This window comes from Phaethon lepturus, unplaced genomic scaffold, assembly GCF_000687285.1.
Source record: "Phaethon lepturus isolate BGI_N335 unplaced genomic scaffold, ASM68728v1 scaffold47706, whole genome shotgun sequence".
Taxonomy (NCBI): domain Eukaryota; kingdom Metazoa; phylum Chordata; class Aves; order Phaethontiformes; family Phaethontidae; genus Phaethon; species Phaethon lepturus.
The window spans coordinates 28740-46999 of NW_010549279.1; the positions used below are offsets into that span (position 1 = coordinate 28740).

The following is an 18260-nucleotide window of genomic DNA, read 5'->3' on the forward strand; positions in this document are numbered from 1 at the left end:
CCTACGAGTCAAGATAGCTGCTGTTGCAATCCAGGCTGTGCAAAAGTACTTGAAAAGAAGATGCGAGCTGAGAGAGGGAAAGTCTCTACTCATGCCCCCCCACACCCTCCAGTCTTCATCAAAAAGCCATGGCCACACGGTGCCAGGTGAAATGCATGTTCCAAGATATGGGCAAAGTTGAGGGTTACTGGCCATTTTTCTAAATAAGGTCTCCCAGCTCCGCTGTAAGAAAGGCTGTGCTAAGGAAGCAGGATGTAGTAACACAAGTGATGTAAGAGACTTAAGTGAGGGGCAGATGCATTACCTTGATCGGAGTGTACCATTTCCGCTGGGAAGTTGGTTTTCTTACATGGGGCTTTTTCGGCTTGGGTTCCCATGGCTCATACTCCTGTTCTGGCAACTTAATAATAGCATTTTTGGGTTTCTCCAATTTTGCTCCTTCCTCTGTTGACCCCTTGTCTCCCCATCGCACCTGAAGTCAGGAGAGCACACTGTAAGTAGAGACACTTCAGCAGTTCCCACCAGCAGATAGTTTTCACAGCCATTAATCTAGTCCCCCCAGATAACCCAGTGGCACCAGACGTGAAACCAAATTTATGAAGGCACCAAACTCCCACTGTAATCAGAAATACACATTTAAGAGTCCAACAGTCTCACTCAAATGCAGCTTGAACCAGTAATCTTTGCACCTTCCAGTAACCTAAGGTGTTGTGGGACCTCACAGCATTCAGGGCAGATTAACCCATTTCCAAGGGAAATCTGGAGCACTCTGCCCAGCTCTGATAGGACACAGGTGTAATACACTTCCCATTGCCTCATGCAAAAAGCAGGGAGCAGCACCACCAGCTGAAGGTAGGCAGTCTTTACAATTAGCCCTAAGCAGCCCCTGTGGTTCAGTTCAAAAGTGAAAAAAGGGTCAATGGACAAGCACGTCAACGGTTTATCAGCCCTCAAACTTGTGCAGCTACTGCTAAGAACAGCCCTTCCAAAGATGACCTCGCACAGTCACAAGAGAGGTCAGTAACTTTATCTTCACACACTATATGCTATTTTTTTCAAGCTGAAATTCTGATTTTGTTGTCTGACTTACCTCAAACAGAAATGTGATCCTGCATTCAAGGGCAATATACAATCCATAGGGTTACTCAGCATCAATGATAAAATTCTCTCAAGGGAAATGGTTAAGGATATTAAGATGCAATACTTCAACTGCAGACTTGTAGAGACTTGCTGGGAAGCCATCACTTTCATTCTGTTAGCCCTAGTTTGGTCCAGATCCTCAGATGGATTACATTAGCCCCTCTCTCTCAGCTGCCAGTTAGATCTAGTGGGAGTTTCATTAGGCCCTCAGCTGATACAGGTGAGTGACAATTCCCTGCTTTGTATTATCCATGGTTAGGAATACTGATTGGATTTCACTAACATGGTTATTTACAGGAGTTATCAGCTGATCATAGCATTATGCACTGACTCTCTGGAATATATGCAATAGGACAGCACAAGGCAGATTTCTTTCACAGTAACTGTACACATAAGCACTGGCTTGTGCATGAATCCCAGGGCACGATTTGATTCGTTAGCTAATTTCAACACAGATGTGCATTACGAGCTAATGCTCAACAGAAAAAAAAAAAAAAAAAAACCCCAACAAAAAAAAGCCCCCAACAAACCCAAAATCAAACAAAAAAAAGAAAAAAGAGGGAAAAGAAAGAAAAATCAGTGGTTTAAATTCCCCAAACCAACTGTTTCCAGCCAGCCAGGCACAGTGTAGATGGCACCCTCAAATACTCAAAAGCAGTGTAGCTCTGCCTGAGACACGAGAACTGGACCCAACTGCACTGAAGGGTTTGGTTCAGTAAATCAAAACTTCTTTTGGTGCTTATCCCACTTCTTAATCTGCAAATTTTCTGTCTCATAATATTAGAATCATTTAATTATTCATGCAAATGATGGCAGCTTGCTGTCTGTTACTTGGACAGCAGGTGCAATCAGATGGACAAGCCCTAATTAAATCCCAGTCTCTAGTCCATCAAGGTAGCTTTAAGAATCACATAAGAACATATTGTTACGATTTATAATTAAACGTGCTGATTTTTACAACGCTAAAGAACAAGCCAAATACCTCCATCCTCTTAATCCCACCAACACCTCGACCTCCATAGTAAGATGCATCCACAGTTGGCCACTTTTTCTTTGGCAATCCATCTTCATCATCTGAGTCCTATGGGAAAGGCAGGGAGATATTACTGCTATTCTCACATAAACAACCTAAACTATGGAAAACAAATTAACATCCTACAGTCCAATCCTTGGATATCTGGCTTTCTGTGTTATACTTATTTGCTGACAAATAACAAAAGTCTCTTGTCTCTGCAGCTGCAATTTTAACTAGGGAAGCCAAAGAGGATTGCCTATTCCTCTCTCCAGGCAGCTTTTATTTAGTCAAACATGCACTGAGCTTCAAAATCACAACTGACTTGTAAGGGAAGGCAAAGTGGAGATGAATCATACATTATACTGACTTGCCACTATGCTATGCAGAAAATGCAGCAATCAGTTAGCCCAAAGAAATCGTTTATTAACTGCGCTTTTAGAACTTAATGTCACCTAACAGGGAAAAAAGCTACCACTGTGAGTTTTCTAACATGTGCATCAGACCTTTTCTCATGGCAGCTGTAACCAGTTATTCTACGCTGCCTGATTCTTTGTAGAGTCTGGCTCAAGCTGTACAGTTTTGAACAGACTCAGACTGGAGCACCTCCAAATTGTCAGGAAGCTCAGATCCAGTTTTTGACCCACAATTATAAAGACTGCAGATTATTTTTCTGGAATGTGGGAGAGCCTGAATCAGGGTTTTACTTCATTGTTCTGTTCTCGCTTAACTAAAAGCTGGCAAATGTTTCTGATTTGACAACCCTGGAAACACATCTCCAGCTCTATCACCTTGAGCTGATAGAAGTCACTGGGATTTCTCAAACTCCCTATCATTACACTGAGTTGAGGCAGCCAAAAGTCACAACATGATACTCTCCAAGTACACACGTAACCAAGGAAAGGGCCCAACAAGCCTCCCACAAGACCATATTCATCCCTCACGCCCTTTAATAAAGACAAATTACTACACCTTATGCTGATATGCAGATGTGTGTGCTGCTCTTGGACTGGCCATGTGCAGTGCTTGCCACTAACTTTCATCAGTACAAGTATGTTCCTAGAAACACTGCCTGAACTTATTTTTCACTAAAAAAAAAATTTAAAAATCAAGTGAAATCCAAATACTAGAGAAGGACACAAATTGTTGTCAGATTACTAGGTGACATTTTCTGAAAATTGCCCTACATGTTTCTGTTGGAATATAAAAGGAATTGAGAGTCCAAAAGCCAGTAACAGCTTTTAAAAAGTATGCCTTAATTTTTGTTTGTTATTATTTAACTCTCAGGTTATGCCTTGGAGAAAGGTATTTCCATCAGCTATTCAGTGACATCTGAATCTTTCAGCTATGGTTCATGGGTCAGTTCCTCCAACAAATTCTTTACTAAGTCCAGGCAAGACTAGAGTTGACACTTCCATTAACTAGTAAGGTTATTTTTTTTTGTTTGGGTTTTTTTTGGTTTTTTGTTTGGTTGGTTTGTTTTTTTGGTTGAGGTTTTTTGAAGTTGTTTTGTCTTTATCGTAAGTCAGGGAAATAAATATACAAGGAAGGCACTGTGGTTTGGTGTTAGGTTTTGTTGTTGTTTTAGTTTGGATTTGTTTTTGGTTTTTTTTTAATGAAGAGTATAACAAATACACAAACAAGTTTTATCCCATTTCATGCCACATCTAAAACAGTACCCAGTGAACTACATCAGCAGTTTTAATTCATTTATATTTGATTTCATTGTGAACTTGAGTACTACATAAAATATCCTGCCTCTTCCATGGGATCTAGCACAGGTTTTTCAGCTGAAAAAGGATTTATATCAAATATCCCCTACACTGCACACATAGAAAAGCAACATCAACAGCTACTACATACATTTTGAAAAGCAAGGGAAATCTAATGCTTGTGGTTTAGAACAAGTTTTAGATAACTATATTCAGTTTAATAGCAGCAATACCAGACTACGTCAGCTAAAGAGCAGGTCACCATACCTAGGGAGGCTAGTGCTAAGTATAAGAAAACAGCAATCCATACTGGATAAAAACAAGGCCAAGTAAAGGGATGGATAACATCTGTATTCTGTGTTATTCCTGGAGGCTTACGTCAGCTCACAGTCTCTTTGATTGCATTTAAAATCTCTGCTGATCAGAATAATTGCAAAGCATCTGGGAACCCTGCTGCAGGGGTGCGATGCCCTCTGAAACCTCCCCCAAACACAGCACGGCTGCAATTGCGTGCTTCGTGACAACACTAATCACCCTAAAACCAGCGTGATTTTTGGTGCCCGTTCGAAAGTCACAGTGCTGCTGCCTGGGACAAGCAACAGGATCACATACAGAGTGATGGTGGCCTCTGGCAACCTCAAAACAGCAGCTGTGGTTGCCTCCTGATATTCATGCCAAGTTACAGCAAGTTAGCAGCAAACTGTAAGCTTCTCTTGTGGGTTAGGCAAGTATTTTTCCATCATTTAACTGTCTAGGCCTAGGAAAAATAAAGGCAGGCATAAGTTTTCTCTGGAGGTACTTCTATTTATTACTATTATTTTCATGAAATTAGTACAGTCAAACTAAGCTGAGGTCAGTCAGTGAGGTCAGGGTCAGTGTGTTACTGTCCCAAAAAGAGCTAAATACAACCCTGCCTCACACAGCTCACAAGCTAAATGGAGAAAGACTAAATGTCCTTTTAAAGGTGACTCTTCAGCAGAGTCACAGCCAGGGCAGGCTCTTGTCTCCCTCTCCTGTACTAAAGCCACAAGAAAGTGGCCTTCACTGTCCTTTCTGCCAGCTGCCAGAATTTGTTCCTTACTGCCAACCTGGGCTAAACTCCTGCCGGGAACAACGGCAGCTTTACAGGAGGAGGGACAGCTTTCAGCACAGCTTGAGAAGCAAGGACTTGCTTACAACCCGTTTGATGCGCAGCAAAAGGAGCAAAACACCATAGGAACTGTTGGTCTGTGGACTTCTGAGGTACACAATTATTGTCCCCGTGGATGGAAATAATCTGAATGTATATAAAGAGGCCAGAAGGCAGAAATAACTGTCCTGACCCACGAGACTTCCTCTCACAGCCTTCACGGTGTCATTAAGACACCCACAGGGCTGATGTTCCCTGGGCAGCACAATATGCTACAGCGGCTGCAGACAGTGCAACAGCTCCAAAATAGCATACTTACAGGCTCTGGAGGTGGAGGTGGCGGCGGCTCCTTGATCACCTGGAATATATAAGCAGTGGGAGAAATCTGAGATAATGTGGGGTTTATCCATCTGTCCTCTCTGCTTTCTTGCTCATATCACAGATGGGTTGCTCTGCTCCGTTCCCCCACATTCAATCCTCTCATTAGCCCCATTGCTTTTCAGCAGGCATAAAATAAATGCAGACAAGAAACTAAATCTATCACACTGAACTATCTGATTAGTCAAGAAGTACCCTATTAAAGTAACTCAGAATACAGCTCCATATTCTGGCAGTTCTGCCTTAATAATGTCATATAATTACTAAGCTAGTGCAAAGTATTCACTCAGAATCTGCAGCTCCTCTGAATAAAAAAAAAAACCCACAAATCTAACTCTTGTCTCTAAAAAGGACAGTTAACAGCTTATGCACATATGAGTAAATCAGTTCCATTACACTTTTCTGCAGCAGGTTTCAAATATTGTTCTAAGGAGGTCTCAATCCCTACAGAAACTTGGGTCATGTCCACGAGCTCACGCAAACTTCTCATTCGGTGTCAAAAATCACATAGGCCTTGCAGCGTTCAAAAACCCAGACCAGAGTGACTTCAACAAGCACTTTAAGTAATTTGTTGAATCAGGGCCTTACAAACCTGGCAGCATTTTTCTTAAACAAAGTTAACCACCCACTCCAACACTTTAACGCTGTGCTTTCACAGAGAAGAGATGAAACCAAGTCAAAAGAATAAAAACCTGTACTTACCACCGTGCAGCAAAGGGGCCAGAACCACCACAGAAGAGCCAGAGCCAGCAGCAGAAAGAGAATCAGGAGAGAAATGAAAAGGATGGTCCCAGTCAGCTGCAAACAAGATGATTACTTCTGAGTAATCGTGCATGTCACAAAAAAGGCAGGAGCCCTGAAGCTACACATTTAGACTGGGCAAAACGAGCCCCGTTTCACTCACTACGAGGTCTCAGGTAGATCGTGCAGTCAATCACTGGTATCATTAGGGTCACATCAGTATTTGGTGTGACAAATCTGTATCTGAAGTCACGATTCAGGGAAGCACCTCCTGTTTGTGGTGTGTGTATGTATAATTGAGGTATAAAATTATGGTATGTTTATAGCCCACTAGATTCAAGGGTGTTAAACTTGTATACAAACCATGCCCAAATCTGTGCTGACACATCACTTAATACTGTCAGAGAGGCATTGCGAACTACACGACCACAGACTCTCAGGTGTGCAGAGTAACCCTTCATCACTAGAGATGCAGAATATGTAAATGCTGATATCCAAAGAATGGGAATATTGGAGCTAAGAGCATATGGGTAACTGTTTGCATCTCAACATCAACGGAGCACAACTTACACGCTCAGCCTCATCAGCTCCCAAGTCTGCCCGTATTGCCTCTTGACTCAAACTGCACACGCAACCCCAGCCTGAGTGATTACGCAAACTAGTCCTTAATACTGCTCGTTCTTGGTCTGCTTCCTAGGGCTGGTTGGACTATTTTTAATGAGATGCTGTAATCTTGATCTTAAGCATTTCTGATTCTTTCAGAGTTTATTTCTCTGCAGAAAACAGTGGGACTCCGGGGCTACATTCAACATCAAAGTTAAATTTTCTTTAAAATTACTAGAATCCAAAAAATGTCAAGTGTTAACACTTGAAATTAGCTTTCCAGAGCAGCCAGGCAACCAAAAAGAATCACAGCTCTCATTTTCCTGGGTAAATCTTGATGGATTCTTTGCACTTGGAGCTTTTCGCATCAGTGTGTTCAGAAGAGGTATTAACTCTGTGTACTGCTCTGATGACTACAGGAAAGCAGGTCTTCATATGCCACTTGGCCCCTGCAGAACATGCAGAGCACATGGTTTTTTGGAAATTAAACGTTTCTTGCAGATGGGCAGCGGTGTGCTAGAACATGCTCTTTTCTTGGACTGCACTCGGCTCTGGGATGAGAATAAGATTAGCTATGGTGCTCCAGCTGCTTCTTTTATACTGGGATAAGAAACCTCTTTAATGGTAGATTTTCTGAGTTTGAGAAGAGGTTTAATTCACCAGCAAGAGAGGTACCAGAGAACAGGCAAAACCTGGCAGCAAACTAGAGGAGAGCCTGGGACTAAGAAGATGTGAAAAGAGCTTGAGGAAAGGTCTGTGAATCAAGCTGAGGGGATAGGAGCTGGCTAGAAAGGAAGCTGTACGAGATTTTAAAGAAGGATAGGTGGGAGGATAAATGGAAAGAAAGAAGATTTATGGAGGATAAAGTCTATGAGATTCACCTTATTAAATCTGACACTACTTGCTGAATTCCCATGACACCAGAAACTTATGTCATGTTCACCAGAAACTAAACTTGCTTAGCCCCTTCTTACAACAGGAGTTCCCTTCACTGTTACAACTGGGTTTGTTTTCCCCTCAGACAATGAAAAGGCCGAGGTGGAAAAGAAAGTACCAGCTGATACAGCTTTTCAAAGTCTGGATGAGATCCCAAGTGTCTGATTTGGGCGCTACCTAGTTCTTTCTCAGGCCAAATCCTAGTCCTGTCAGGACTGACATGTTCAAGACGGGACTAACACAACCACAGCTCCGACTCCGTGTTTTTTAGGCAGGTAGCCCAGTATCCCATATCTCTGTGTCACAGCACCACCATCCCTCCGCTGCTCTGTGTGGCTTCTTGTTATAGATGCCAAAAACCATCCTGTTTTGGGACACACTATTTAGCTCACCTACTCATTTAACCAGGGAGCAGCTGAAAGCCAAGGTGGAGTGCTGCGACATGTGCTAGACCTCTCTGGCCCTCCTACAGCCCCATGTAGTACTTAGGCATCTGGAACGCAGACACCTGGGCAGCATGAATTCCCAGTGAAGTCAGTTTGCTGAGAAAAGGATGACTTTTCAAGCATAACTTTAAGAGGTATTGCTGCACTCCTTAAGAACAAATCCAAGCAAAGCACCAATGCAGTGCATGAACCACAGATGCACATACCACGGCTACTGTCACTCCAAACACACATTACCTCTTTGTTTTGTAGCCTTCATTCCCAGGCGTTGCTTTTCCCATGCTAAGCGCTCGTCTAAATCGCAGAGATGTTTGCCAGCAGCAGCTCAGGAGCTGCTGGCAGCAAGAAACTAGAGAGTCCTCTTTTAATGATTAAATATACAAAGCATCGTAGTGAAGCTGGACTTCGAAAAGGCAATAGCAGAATTCATGCAGCTGAACAGAAATAAGCACAAGAATCACACAGAGGCTTTAGGAGTAAAGTGAAGATACTTACTGTACAGAAAGGACAGAAGGGCCAGCTGGGGAGGAGAGCTGAGCAGGCCAGCTGACTGCCACCCACAGAAAAGGAAACGGGAGAGGAAAGGAAATGGAGGGAGTCTCTAAAACGAGAAGAGGAAAACGCATGAAATTAAGACAAAGTTGGAAACTGAACTGCCAGCCTCCCTGCTTATGGGGTATAACTGGAGAGAGACACTCTTTTTGTGTACCAGCTGAGGATCAGGCTCCCTGCCTCCTTCACATTCAATCTGCAAGAGGCTGGTCAAAAATTGTCAGATTGACGGGACTGGAAATTGGATTCCTCTCTCTATCCTAAGGCTACTGAGAGGAAAGCTTCCCCCATCCATGTTCTGGCCTGCAGGAAGCCCAGCTAGGGCTAAGACATCAGTTTTCATCAGAAATAAACTACATATGGGTAACTAAATGTACCAGTTAACACTTGTGTGTCACTGCAGATTCAAAAGGTTTTATTGTACCTGAGGTAGAAGAGAGGAATGAAAAAATGTGAAAATATCAGTCTTCAGTGTAGAAAATTTGGAGGAAAGTTTTGGAAAAACAAAAATAATCAGGTGAAGCAGCGAACACATCTCTGCTAAATTCTGAGTCCCTGCACCCCAGACTGTTCCAGTAATTTGATGTGAGATTTCCCAGCTTCATTGCTGAAAACATCAGAAAATCAGATTTGCAAGTTCTAGTCACTGCCTCTATCTTCATTCCTGCCCTTCTGTTCTGCAGCTGTCGAAAAGGCCAACAATGATTACAAGCCAATATGACAGCATCTGGCGTAGGCTATGAAAGTCCTTTTGACAATAAAGCTCACCTCTGATGCAAAGTGTTTGCTATCAGGTACTTCAGCAAACTTTGTTTAGTCCACAAGCACAAGGCCAAATCTTTAGCTACTGTATTTGCTTGCACCAGCTATGGGCATTACTTATTTTTACTCCAAGGCAAGGAAGAAGATGGCTTATCTAGCAGTCAGCTTCTTCATTTTGATTCTTTGATTCTAAAATCAGATTTTGATAAAGGATCACTTCTAGCTGTTGGTTCCTGATACTCCACCTGGGGGTAGGTGGTCTTTTTGACAAGGAGATGCTCATATTGCAGCCATCGCTGTCCCACAGCAGCACATTCTCCCTCACCTGGGCTAAGCAGCAGTCTTTTATCCAGAAGCTCATCCCAGGATCTGAGGCTGCTATCTCTTTCTGGTCATCCCTCATGACACCAAGAGAAAAGCAACCAGATCCTGTCCCTAAAACTGTAAAAATCTTGTAGCAAATCCTGGACTAGTAAAGGCAAATTGTGGTGATCTAAGAACAAATGCTGTAAGCTCCAACCAAAAAATAACCATATAAATTCAGAGGACCTTCCATGCTGTGGTCCTTCCAGATCCAAATCCTGGCAGTTGCACCTTCTACCCCAAATCCCATAAGGGCTCCCAAAGCTCAACAGGATGTTGCTTCCTGATGCGACTTCCCTCATATTCCCAGATTCCCTTCTAGTCAGATCCTAGCTTTGAAGATCTCTCTTTCCTGGGATAGGAATGGGTAGGGTGCCTTTTGTTGTAATTTTTTATTCAGTAAATCTCTCATGATCTATGCATCATCAATAATGATTTATTCTTAACTAGCCTTGGTTATTTTTCAAAGAACTGCTGAGATCCAGTCAATAACCATGATGCAGAAGCTGTAGAGAGTTCATGCTCACTCAAGGAGGCTTTGCCTGAAGAGCCATAGTCTCTTTCCAAGACTGGTTTCTCTGTCAAGCCCCATTGCAATTACTTACACACTGTGTGCTGGTGATGCTGACAGAGCTGGAGATGAACGTTAGCCCGTTGTTCATGCTGACTTGTAGGAAAACCACCCTAAAGCACAAACCAGATACACTTATTTTTAGTGTCATCCTTATATCCATTGTTCCCTTTAATCTGTCTGTGTTCTAGCCATTGGCTCATGAATGCGCATGGATAAAATGTCCTGCTGAGTCAAGGCATTTTCATGGCTTCAGGTGCTTACCTGCATTTGTATCTCTGTTTGCCCATGAGCTAATCTTTTTACGTTGGCTTGAGTCGGGGCATATGCTCTTTACTAAAAAACCTCCATCCTACCTGGGGCAAAGGGCACTAGGACAGTGAGTCATAACAAAAGTCTCAGACATTTGCAATACAACCCTAGATAGCACAAGAAAATGTAAGGCTTTTTTTTTTTTCTTTTAAACCCTTCTGCAGCTTAAAGAGCCAGAATGTGTTTTCTTTCATATCCAAGTAAATCAAGAAGACCTGCACCGAGGTTAACGGGTAAAAACACTGAAATGACAGCGAAATTAAAGAAGAACCTGGTCCTAGATCTTCTCCAATATCACAGAAAGGGTCCAAGCAAAAAAACCCAACAACCAACCAAACAAACAAAAAAACACAAAAAAACCCACCAAACCACCTTCCCTCACCCACAAATAGGAAAGGGGAGGGAGGCATTTCCCCACACCCCCAGTATTTAAGCACCCACAAGATCACGCAGGGGGGAAGGCAGGGCCTTGTGCCATGTCTCCCAAGAGCCTGCAGGATTACAACAGCTTAAAAACCCGCATCTCTCTCTTCAATCCAAATGAAAAGTTTGCCTGGAATTCAATTACCTTTTGGTCTGAAAAAACAGGATATAGGAACAGAGAAGACATCACCATTCTATGATTCTGTGATATGAGACCATAGTCTAACAAGGCCTTTAGTTAAGCTGTGCTAAAGACCCAACCTTGAATAGAGCTGTGCTGGCTCATACTAGGAGAGGATTTGGCACAAGGGGGATGGAGATAATCCTCACATACACACAAAAAAGTTTATTAGCTTGGCACTTTGAGCAAAATTCTGAACCCTTCGCTCAGTAATGACAACCTCAACCACAAGTCCCCTCTCCCTTGACACGTGTTGGAGAGCAATACTTACTGTCCAGCATCTTCTATCACTGGGGCAGGACAAAGTAAGTAAGTATCGTGAACAAGGGTCGGCTTTTCATCTGGAAAGAAATTAATATGACTGTCAGGGATGAAAAAAATAAATTGTCCCAAGCAGGCAAATTGTCCCCACTCCCACAAAAAGCATGACACCTATAGTATTCGTCTGTGGCTCTCATTGCTAAGTACGAATATTCCCCAACGGTACTGACTACAAAGCCAAGTACTAGGATGCCCATTCTTGTTGATGCCAATATAATCTTACCAGGCTAGAGATAGTACAGCTAAGAAATGGAAGTACACCTCTATTCCTGATGGTAATGATCAGCCATTCTGAAGCCAGCTTTGAGCAATATCCATCTTGACTATCTCACAAGTGTATGCAAACTCTACTTATACTGAATAGTCTGATCCCACAAGTTACTCAAGGGGTCAAAAGTATAGAGTTCAATTTTTGCCTACCCACTTCCAAATACACACACACAGAGGAGAATCCAAGGCTGCACTGTTTGAGCCCAGGAAAAAGAACAGAGATGGGGTGGAGCTGAAGTGGACAGACACCAGAGGAAAAATAAAAAAAAAAAAACCAAACCAAAACACCTGGTTAGTCACATACAGGAGACAGGCAGAGAGAGGCCATGACTAATGTGAGGACCTGTCCCGCACTAGCTGCTGCTTTTCCTGTCCCCAAACTCACCTCTGTGGCAGCACCATCCGGAAACAGCCCATGTTTACAAGGGCCTGGCGCAGGCAGAGTCAAAAGCGAGGCCATGGGTGTTCGCCGGCCTCCCTGCACTCTGCTGCTCCAAGAGTCAGCACTGCTAATCCTGTTGCTTACAAAAGCCACATCCAGAAAGCCAAGTCCCATGAACACAGAGAAGAGGCCCAGCAGCAATCCTGCAATGCCACCCCACTAAAAGTGTGTAAGCTGAGGCACAAGAGCAGACAAGTCACTGCTGTGACTGCACCTTAGCTCCAAATGGCCCAAAGCAGCTAAGGTACTAGTCCAGGGAAAGACTGGCTCACAGAAGTCCAACCCAAGTGAATTAGGGCCTGGTAAAAGCTGCCAGCTTATTTAAACCTTAGAGGCTTGATTACTCTTTCTACCTAGGAAAAAAAAATTAACTCGAGCAACAATAGATATGAGAGTTGTTCTTCCATGCTTCACGCACCCCAAGCACACCTCAAGACAAAGCCCACTTCCTTGTTCTGGCAGAGATGAGACCATGGAAGTTACAGCGGTATGTTTTAGGGCCAGCTTGAGGGGAAAAAAGCCAGCCAGCATAGTTCAGCATCTCATCACAACATCTGTTGCAGACTTAACCCAAGGAGAACACAGCACGGAGGAGATGTGGAATTAAGGTAGCTTTCCTCCTGTGTACTTCCAGGCCCGGGTCAGCACTCACTGTGTGAAGTCCAGTCAAGGTGCCAGTGCATCAGGGATAAGGAAGAAAAAACCAAGTGTCTGTCTACCTGGTAAACCACACGAAAAACCCCTGGCAAAGGGCGTCTGTAAGTGGAACGAGAGTGAGACCACCAGAGTTTATTTAATGCAGCCTCCACGTAGGCAACTAGGATGGGAAATGAAGGAGCAATTCATGTGCTCCCTCTTGTAAGTGAATTCACTGCTAGGGAAGGCACCAGTCTGACCACAACAGGATATGAAAGCCTCTACTGTGCTCAGCCAACAAGGGTAGCATATACAGAAAAGGAGCAAAGCTCCCCTCCCCACGCCATGCTTCACCCTGCCAGACATACACTGCTTCTCGGGAATGAGAGAGGACTGCTGAGAAACTGGACACTCAATCTTTTTTGGCCATTCAGTCCTTTGCCTGGCTGCTGAGACAGCAAACAAAAGACCCTGTTTAGCACAGCGATGACAGCGAGCTTCCGCGTTACATGCTCGTTATGATGAGAGCAGCAACTGGCTGGGAAGGCCCTGCTTTATGGCGAATGTCTCCTGAATTGGTGAATGAAGAGTCTGAAGACACCATTGGGGGATCAAGACAGCATTATTTCTTTTTACTGGTGATAAACAAGGGAATAGGGGGAAATTTTATTTCTCCCTCTTTAAAACCTGATACCCAGTCCTCACTGGCTGTATGCATCACCCCCATGCACCATTACAATGATGCCAAAATGCATCGTGCAGCAGCACACCCCACGTAAGCCCTCGCGAGACAAAGCCCACAGGTCACAGAATTGACTAAAAGACGCATTTCAAGCTTGTGTTAGGCGTAGGTCCCTACTCAGCTCCCCCCACACCCACTGTGAGGACTCCCCAACGCGGATGAGAGGTGGGCTGTGTCACCTCTGTCATTCATGAGGTGACACAGCCCCGGTGGGCACCGGACTCCATCAGCCTGCAAACTTACTTATAGTAAGGCTGTCGTTGAGTTTGAAGCTGCAGAGTACCTGGTCGATATTTCTTGCATGATAAAAGCCGTTGCCTCTTACCACAACTTGAAATGATTCTGTAAGTAAAAATACAGAAAAGTAATGAAAAATAGCTCAAATACTGCATTTTCTTCCAGGGTGATCTGGATTACAACATGACAATGGCTGCTCTCTGCCCTGTGCCTGAAACACAACAGTCACACTGACACTCTCAATATTCAGCAGCAATGGTCAAGAGTGCTACAGCGGCACTGGTGCTTCACAGAGCAACACTCTTCTCAAGGTTGTTCCCGCAGGCATCCTGTTGATCCCCAGTGCCTTAATTCAAGGTGCCACAGCAACACTATAAGCCTGACACAGCTGATGAACTCTCATGGTTCTTCCATGGCTTTTGGGCCAGACACTTTTGCTAACCATAAGCACGAGGCCTTCCTCCTATCTCCACAGCAGATGGCACTTGGCTTTCAGCAGCAGCTCCGTTCAGACGGATGCAGACAGGACTCCCCTCATAATCTCCCTGTGAATCAGATAGGAAGCTTTGCATCTGGTAAAAGTCCTGGAAAAATACAGTCTTTTAGTCCGGGTAAGAACTGAGCCCGTGCACAGCCCTGTTGGCATCTGCTGCGCACGGGAATAACTGAAGACCCAGGTGCTGCAATTTTCTTTGCGCTCTTCCCCGACACCCCTGCCCCAGCAGCGGAAACCACCGGTGGCACAAGAGGAGACCTGCCACGTCGGACACACTGTCCGCTGGCGCTCCTCAGCCCGCCCTTCAGCTTCAGCTGCTCTCGGCTTCCGTTGCTTCAGTCCTGACGGGGCGGCGGGGGGAAACCCGTGGTTTCTGTCATTACTGTGATAAGCAACTGTGATTTGTTCATTCAAGCAGGAAAAGCATTGTCAGGGTTTTTCCAGCCAACCTTTCAATGGTCTTTTTACTGATAGAGCAGCTTCACACCTGGGTAAAGCCAGCCGAGGAAGGCTGCTGCCAGGGGTGAGATCCCAGCCGCACGTGCCCTCCGCTGCTGGCACCAGCGATCGTGCAGCACCGCGCTGCGCACACCCCTGAAGAATAACCCTCTGTTTGTTGCGAGAGAGATCAGTAAGGTGACCTGCCTGGCTGAGCATCTGCTGGAAATAGGAACGTGCAGGAGAAGGGAAGGGACAGAAACAAGCCGTGGTAGCATCAGGTGAGTTATGTCTACTGTGAAACCCCCCCGAGTCAGTGTAGCCAGGACAGTCAGAAAGGTAATTTGAGGAAAAAGGTATGAAGAAGCCTGGTTTGGTTTCTCAGCTTCTCCACAGCAGGCTTTTAAAATTATTTCTTAGTAACTTACACGGGTAGCACTTCTCAGAGCTCTGGTAACAGCACAACACAACTCTTTGCTGCTCTTCCTTCCCTTTTGCTTTACACAGGCGGAGCCCAACACAGAGCCACAGTCCCCTTCCTGCTGGGGCCAGCCCCAGGCGCCAAGCCAGGCACAAGGTGTACCGGGGGCACGCGAAACTCCCCTCTGGGTCACCAAATGCGCTGTAGCTGCTACAGTGACCGCAGAAGTAACACCTTTATCGCAGGCCGGTGCAGAGACATCACAAACTTTTTCTGTGCCACATGTATTTTTGAAACTCCCTTTGATGCTACCTGCAAGAAGCCAGCTGGCAGAGAGCCGGGGCACGCAGCAAGGGAAAGCGCAGAAGCTGCACTTTCACACGTAAATCTCCTGTTTTAGCTGAGTCCTTCACAGAGCTCACTTACACCAGCTGCTGAGCAGCGTCCGAGACCAGCCCAATACCGGGGGAAATACCAGCACAACACAGGACCCATTAATCTTCAAGGTGCACACAGAAAAATAAGAATAAACTGCACAAAAGTTCTCCACTAGCAGCAAGTAAAACCAGGAACAAGTCCACACGCATTATCGATTATATTTTGACCAACATACTAAAAATGAGAGGAAAACCATGTTGATAGGACTGAGCGGAGCAGTACCTAATTTTTAGTGATAAAAGATCTCGCTTTTGATAACATTTCATATAATGCGCTGCCACGTTATTTGTAAGCTTCGGAGGAAGGACTTGTTATTGGAAAACACTACATGAGGCGCAAAAGGTGGCTGAAATACATATTCAGCTTAGTCTGCCTGCTCTTCACTATCAAGTTACTGCAAGGCAAGCTAGCATGAGGATGTGGAGTGCTTCAACTTCCCCGTGCAAACAACTTGTTCTCGCCAAAAACACACTCTCACTACATTGAGGTCTAATGCAACTCCGGGTAACCTGGACAAGGGCATGCACCAAGTTATGATCAAGTGCTGGAAACCCACACTCTGGTTTTCCTTGTGGTAACTTCCCCGTAGAGCATTGCTCTGAACTGACACAGGTTGCAAGGAACATGGGAATCGGAGAGGATATTTTGCTTTTCCCCTCCCAAAATATCTACTGGAGTGCATATCAAAGCGAAACACATGCTTTGGCACTTTGCAGAAGGAAGATGATTAAATTTGAGACCTCACTGAGCACATCAAGAGCCAAACGCACAAAGCCAGCATCAGAATTAGGCCTCTTTTTTAAGCGGAGGGTTGTACCTCCTGGTTCCCACTGGGTGTGGAGGGCACTTCTTTAAACAAAAATGGACTGTAGGGCAGATTCAGCTGCTTCTTACTCCAGTAAGAATCTGGAGTTACTCTGATTCATGCCTTGAGCCATGCCACATCTAACCCGGCTGATCTGCTGAGAGTTATTCTTGATGCGCATCCCTTCTTTTGCCAGGAGAGCTGAGAGTCATGGCCAGCCCTGAGGGCAAGTGGGCCTCTGCCCACCTGCCAGAGCTACCTGCCTGACACCACACATTACCCCAGACTTACTTGTAGCTAGTCCACTCCATAGTGACTTGAACACCCAGCTAAGATCATAACTTCTTTTCTTCTCTCAATTTTATATTATAAAAGCAGCTTGCTGAAATAAAATTGGATTTAAGATTATTTTTTTCCCTTTCCCTGAACTAGTGGTCTTCAAGGCAACTACCAATCAAGCCTCTGTGGTTGCTATTTCAGCAGCTTTAAAAAGATGCAGCAAGTAAGAGACTTTCAACACAAAACAAAGCTACATCTAGAAGTTTAGTCTTGTCAAGACAGTTTACCTCTCATGCCGTTCTTTTCACCATCACTGCCACTCTGCACAGTCAGTCGTGAACAACTGACTGGATAGTGACCTGTCCACCAACACAAGCTGACAAAATAGTTTCAACACCAGATTTGCATGGAAATGTAAACAGCTGGTACCAGATTTGGTTGTTGCAGTTAAGAAGCCTGCCCCTTCAGATGCTCCAGAGCATTAGCGTGTTCCGGATGATGGCCTGTTGAAATGGCTAATTCCATTTAATTTTGCGCCCTGGCTCTGGCTGCGTCCTTTTCTTCCTTAGTTACTGTCAGATCATAGATTGTAGCTTTTGACAAGACAGTGAAGGGAAAAAAGGTCAGCACTGAAATAACCAGGCGGCGCTGGCAGCGAGATGGTAGGTTGAGGCTGGTGTGCGCTGGCTGCGCTGTCGTCTTCGCTTCCGTGACTCTGATGAGAAGCTGACGGCTTGCATCCACACCTGGTAGTTGATGTGGCCAGTAGGATGCCGCATCCAGCAAAACCTTTCAATCACATCTGCGTACCATAAGCATAATCAAAGCAATAACGCTGTCAAACAGGATATGAGGCACCTCCAGTTCCGCACTGATAGCCTGTTTACCGGCTGCATGTCTTGGTCACTTTAAATCAGAGCGAACAGGAGGGACCCAACTACATTGCTCCACATTGGGGATGATGAATTTGCAGGGTCAAGAAGCATTAAGCATCAGATAGCTGTCACAATGTGATGAGATCAATTTATAAGCGGACTTGCCGGATAGCTTCGTCACAGAGAGCCAGAGTCACAAATGGAATTGCCACCACGTGGAAATCATTTTATCAGCATTTTACTAAACCTCTGGCAAGGCAAAAACGAAGCCGAGATCACCAGTAATCACCGGCACAGTGGTAATTATGAGGTGCAAGAACAGCTGTAAGGAGTGGGTCAGTCTGCTCTAGGCCCTGATCATGACTGGCTTCCACCGGCAGCACAAAGCCCTCATGATCTCATATCAGATTGTAAAAATTAGAAATAACACTGAATAAAAGCCAAACCATTTACCTATTTTTTCTAAAACACAATCAAAATTCCTAACTTAGAAAAAAGGGGCAGGAATGTTACATTTCTAGAAAATCTTATGTTCTAATTTTCAGTCAGTTCTAAATGCAGGTGTATGTATATTTTTATGTAGGATTCTACAGATATAT

General features: G+C 44.5%; 1 protein-coding gene across 1 annotated transcript in view; it reads right to left on the reverse strand.

Annotated features, from left to right (window-relative positions):
• Positions 1-17145, reverse strand: part of LOC104623201 (anthrax toxin receptor 1-like) — a gene marked incomplete at its 5' end in the record, with an annotated part of 36205 nt that extends 19060 nt beyond the window's left edge. Inside the window, 8 exons of the mRNA XM_010290215.1 lie at positions 305-472; positions 2123-2221; positions 5313-5351; positions 6074-6169; positions 10380-10458; positions 11533-11602; positions 13916-14014; positions 17074-17145. Coding sequence (XP_010288517.1) covers positions 305-472; positions 2123-2221; positions 5313-5351; positions 6074-6169; positions 10380-10458; positions 11533-11602; positions 13916-14014; positions 17074-17145 — 722 coding nt within the window. The remainder of the gene's footprint in view (positions 1-304; positions 473-2122; positions 2222-5312; positions 5352-6073; positions 6170-10379; positions 10459-11532; positions 11603-13915; positions 14015-17073) is intronic.
• Between the last annotated feature and the right edge of the window lie 1115 nt (positions 17146-18260).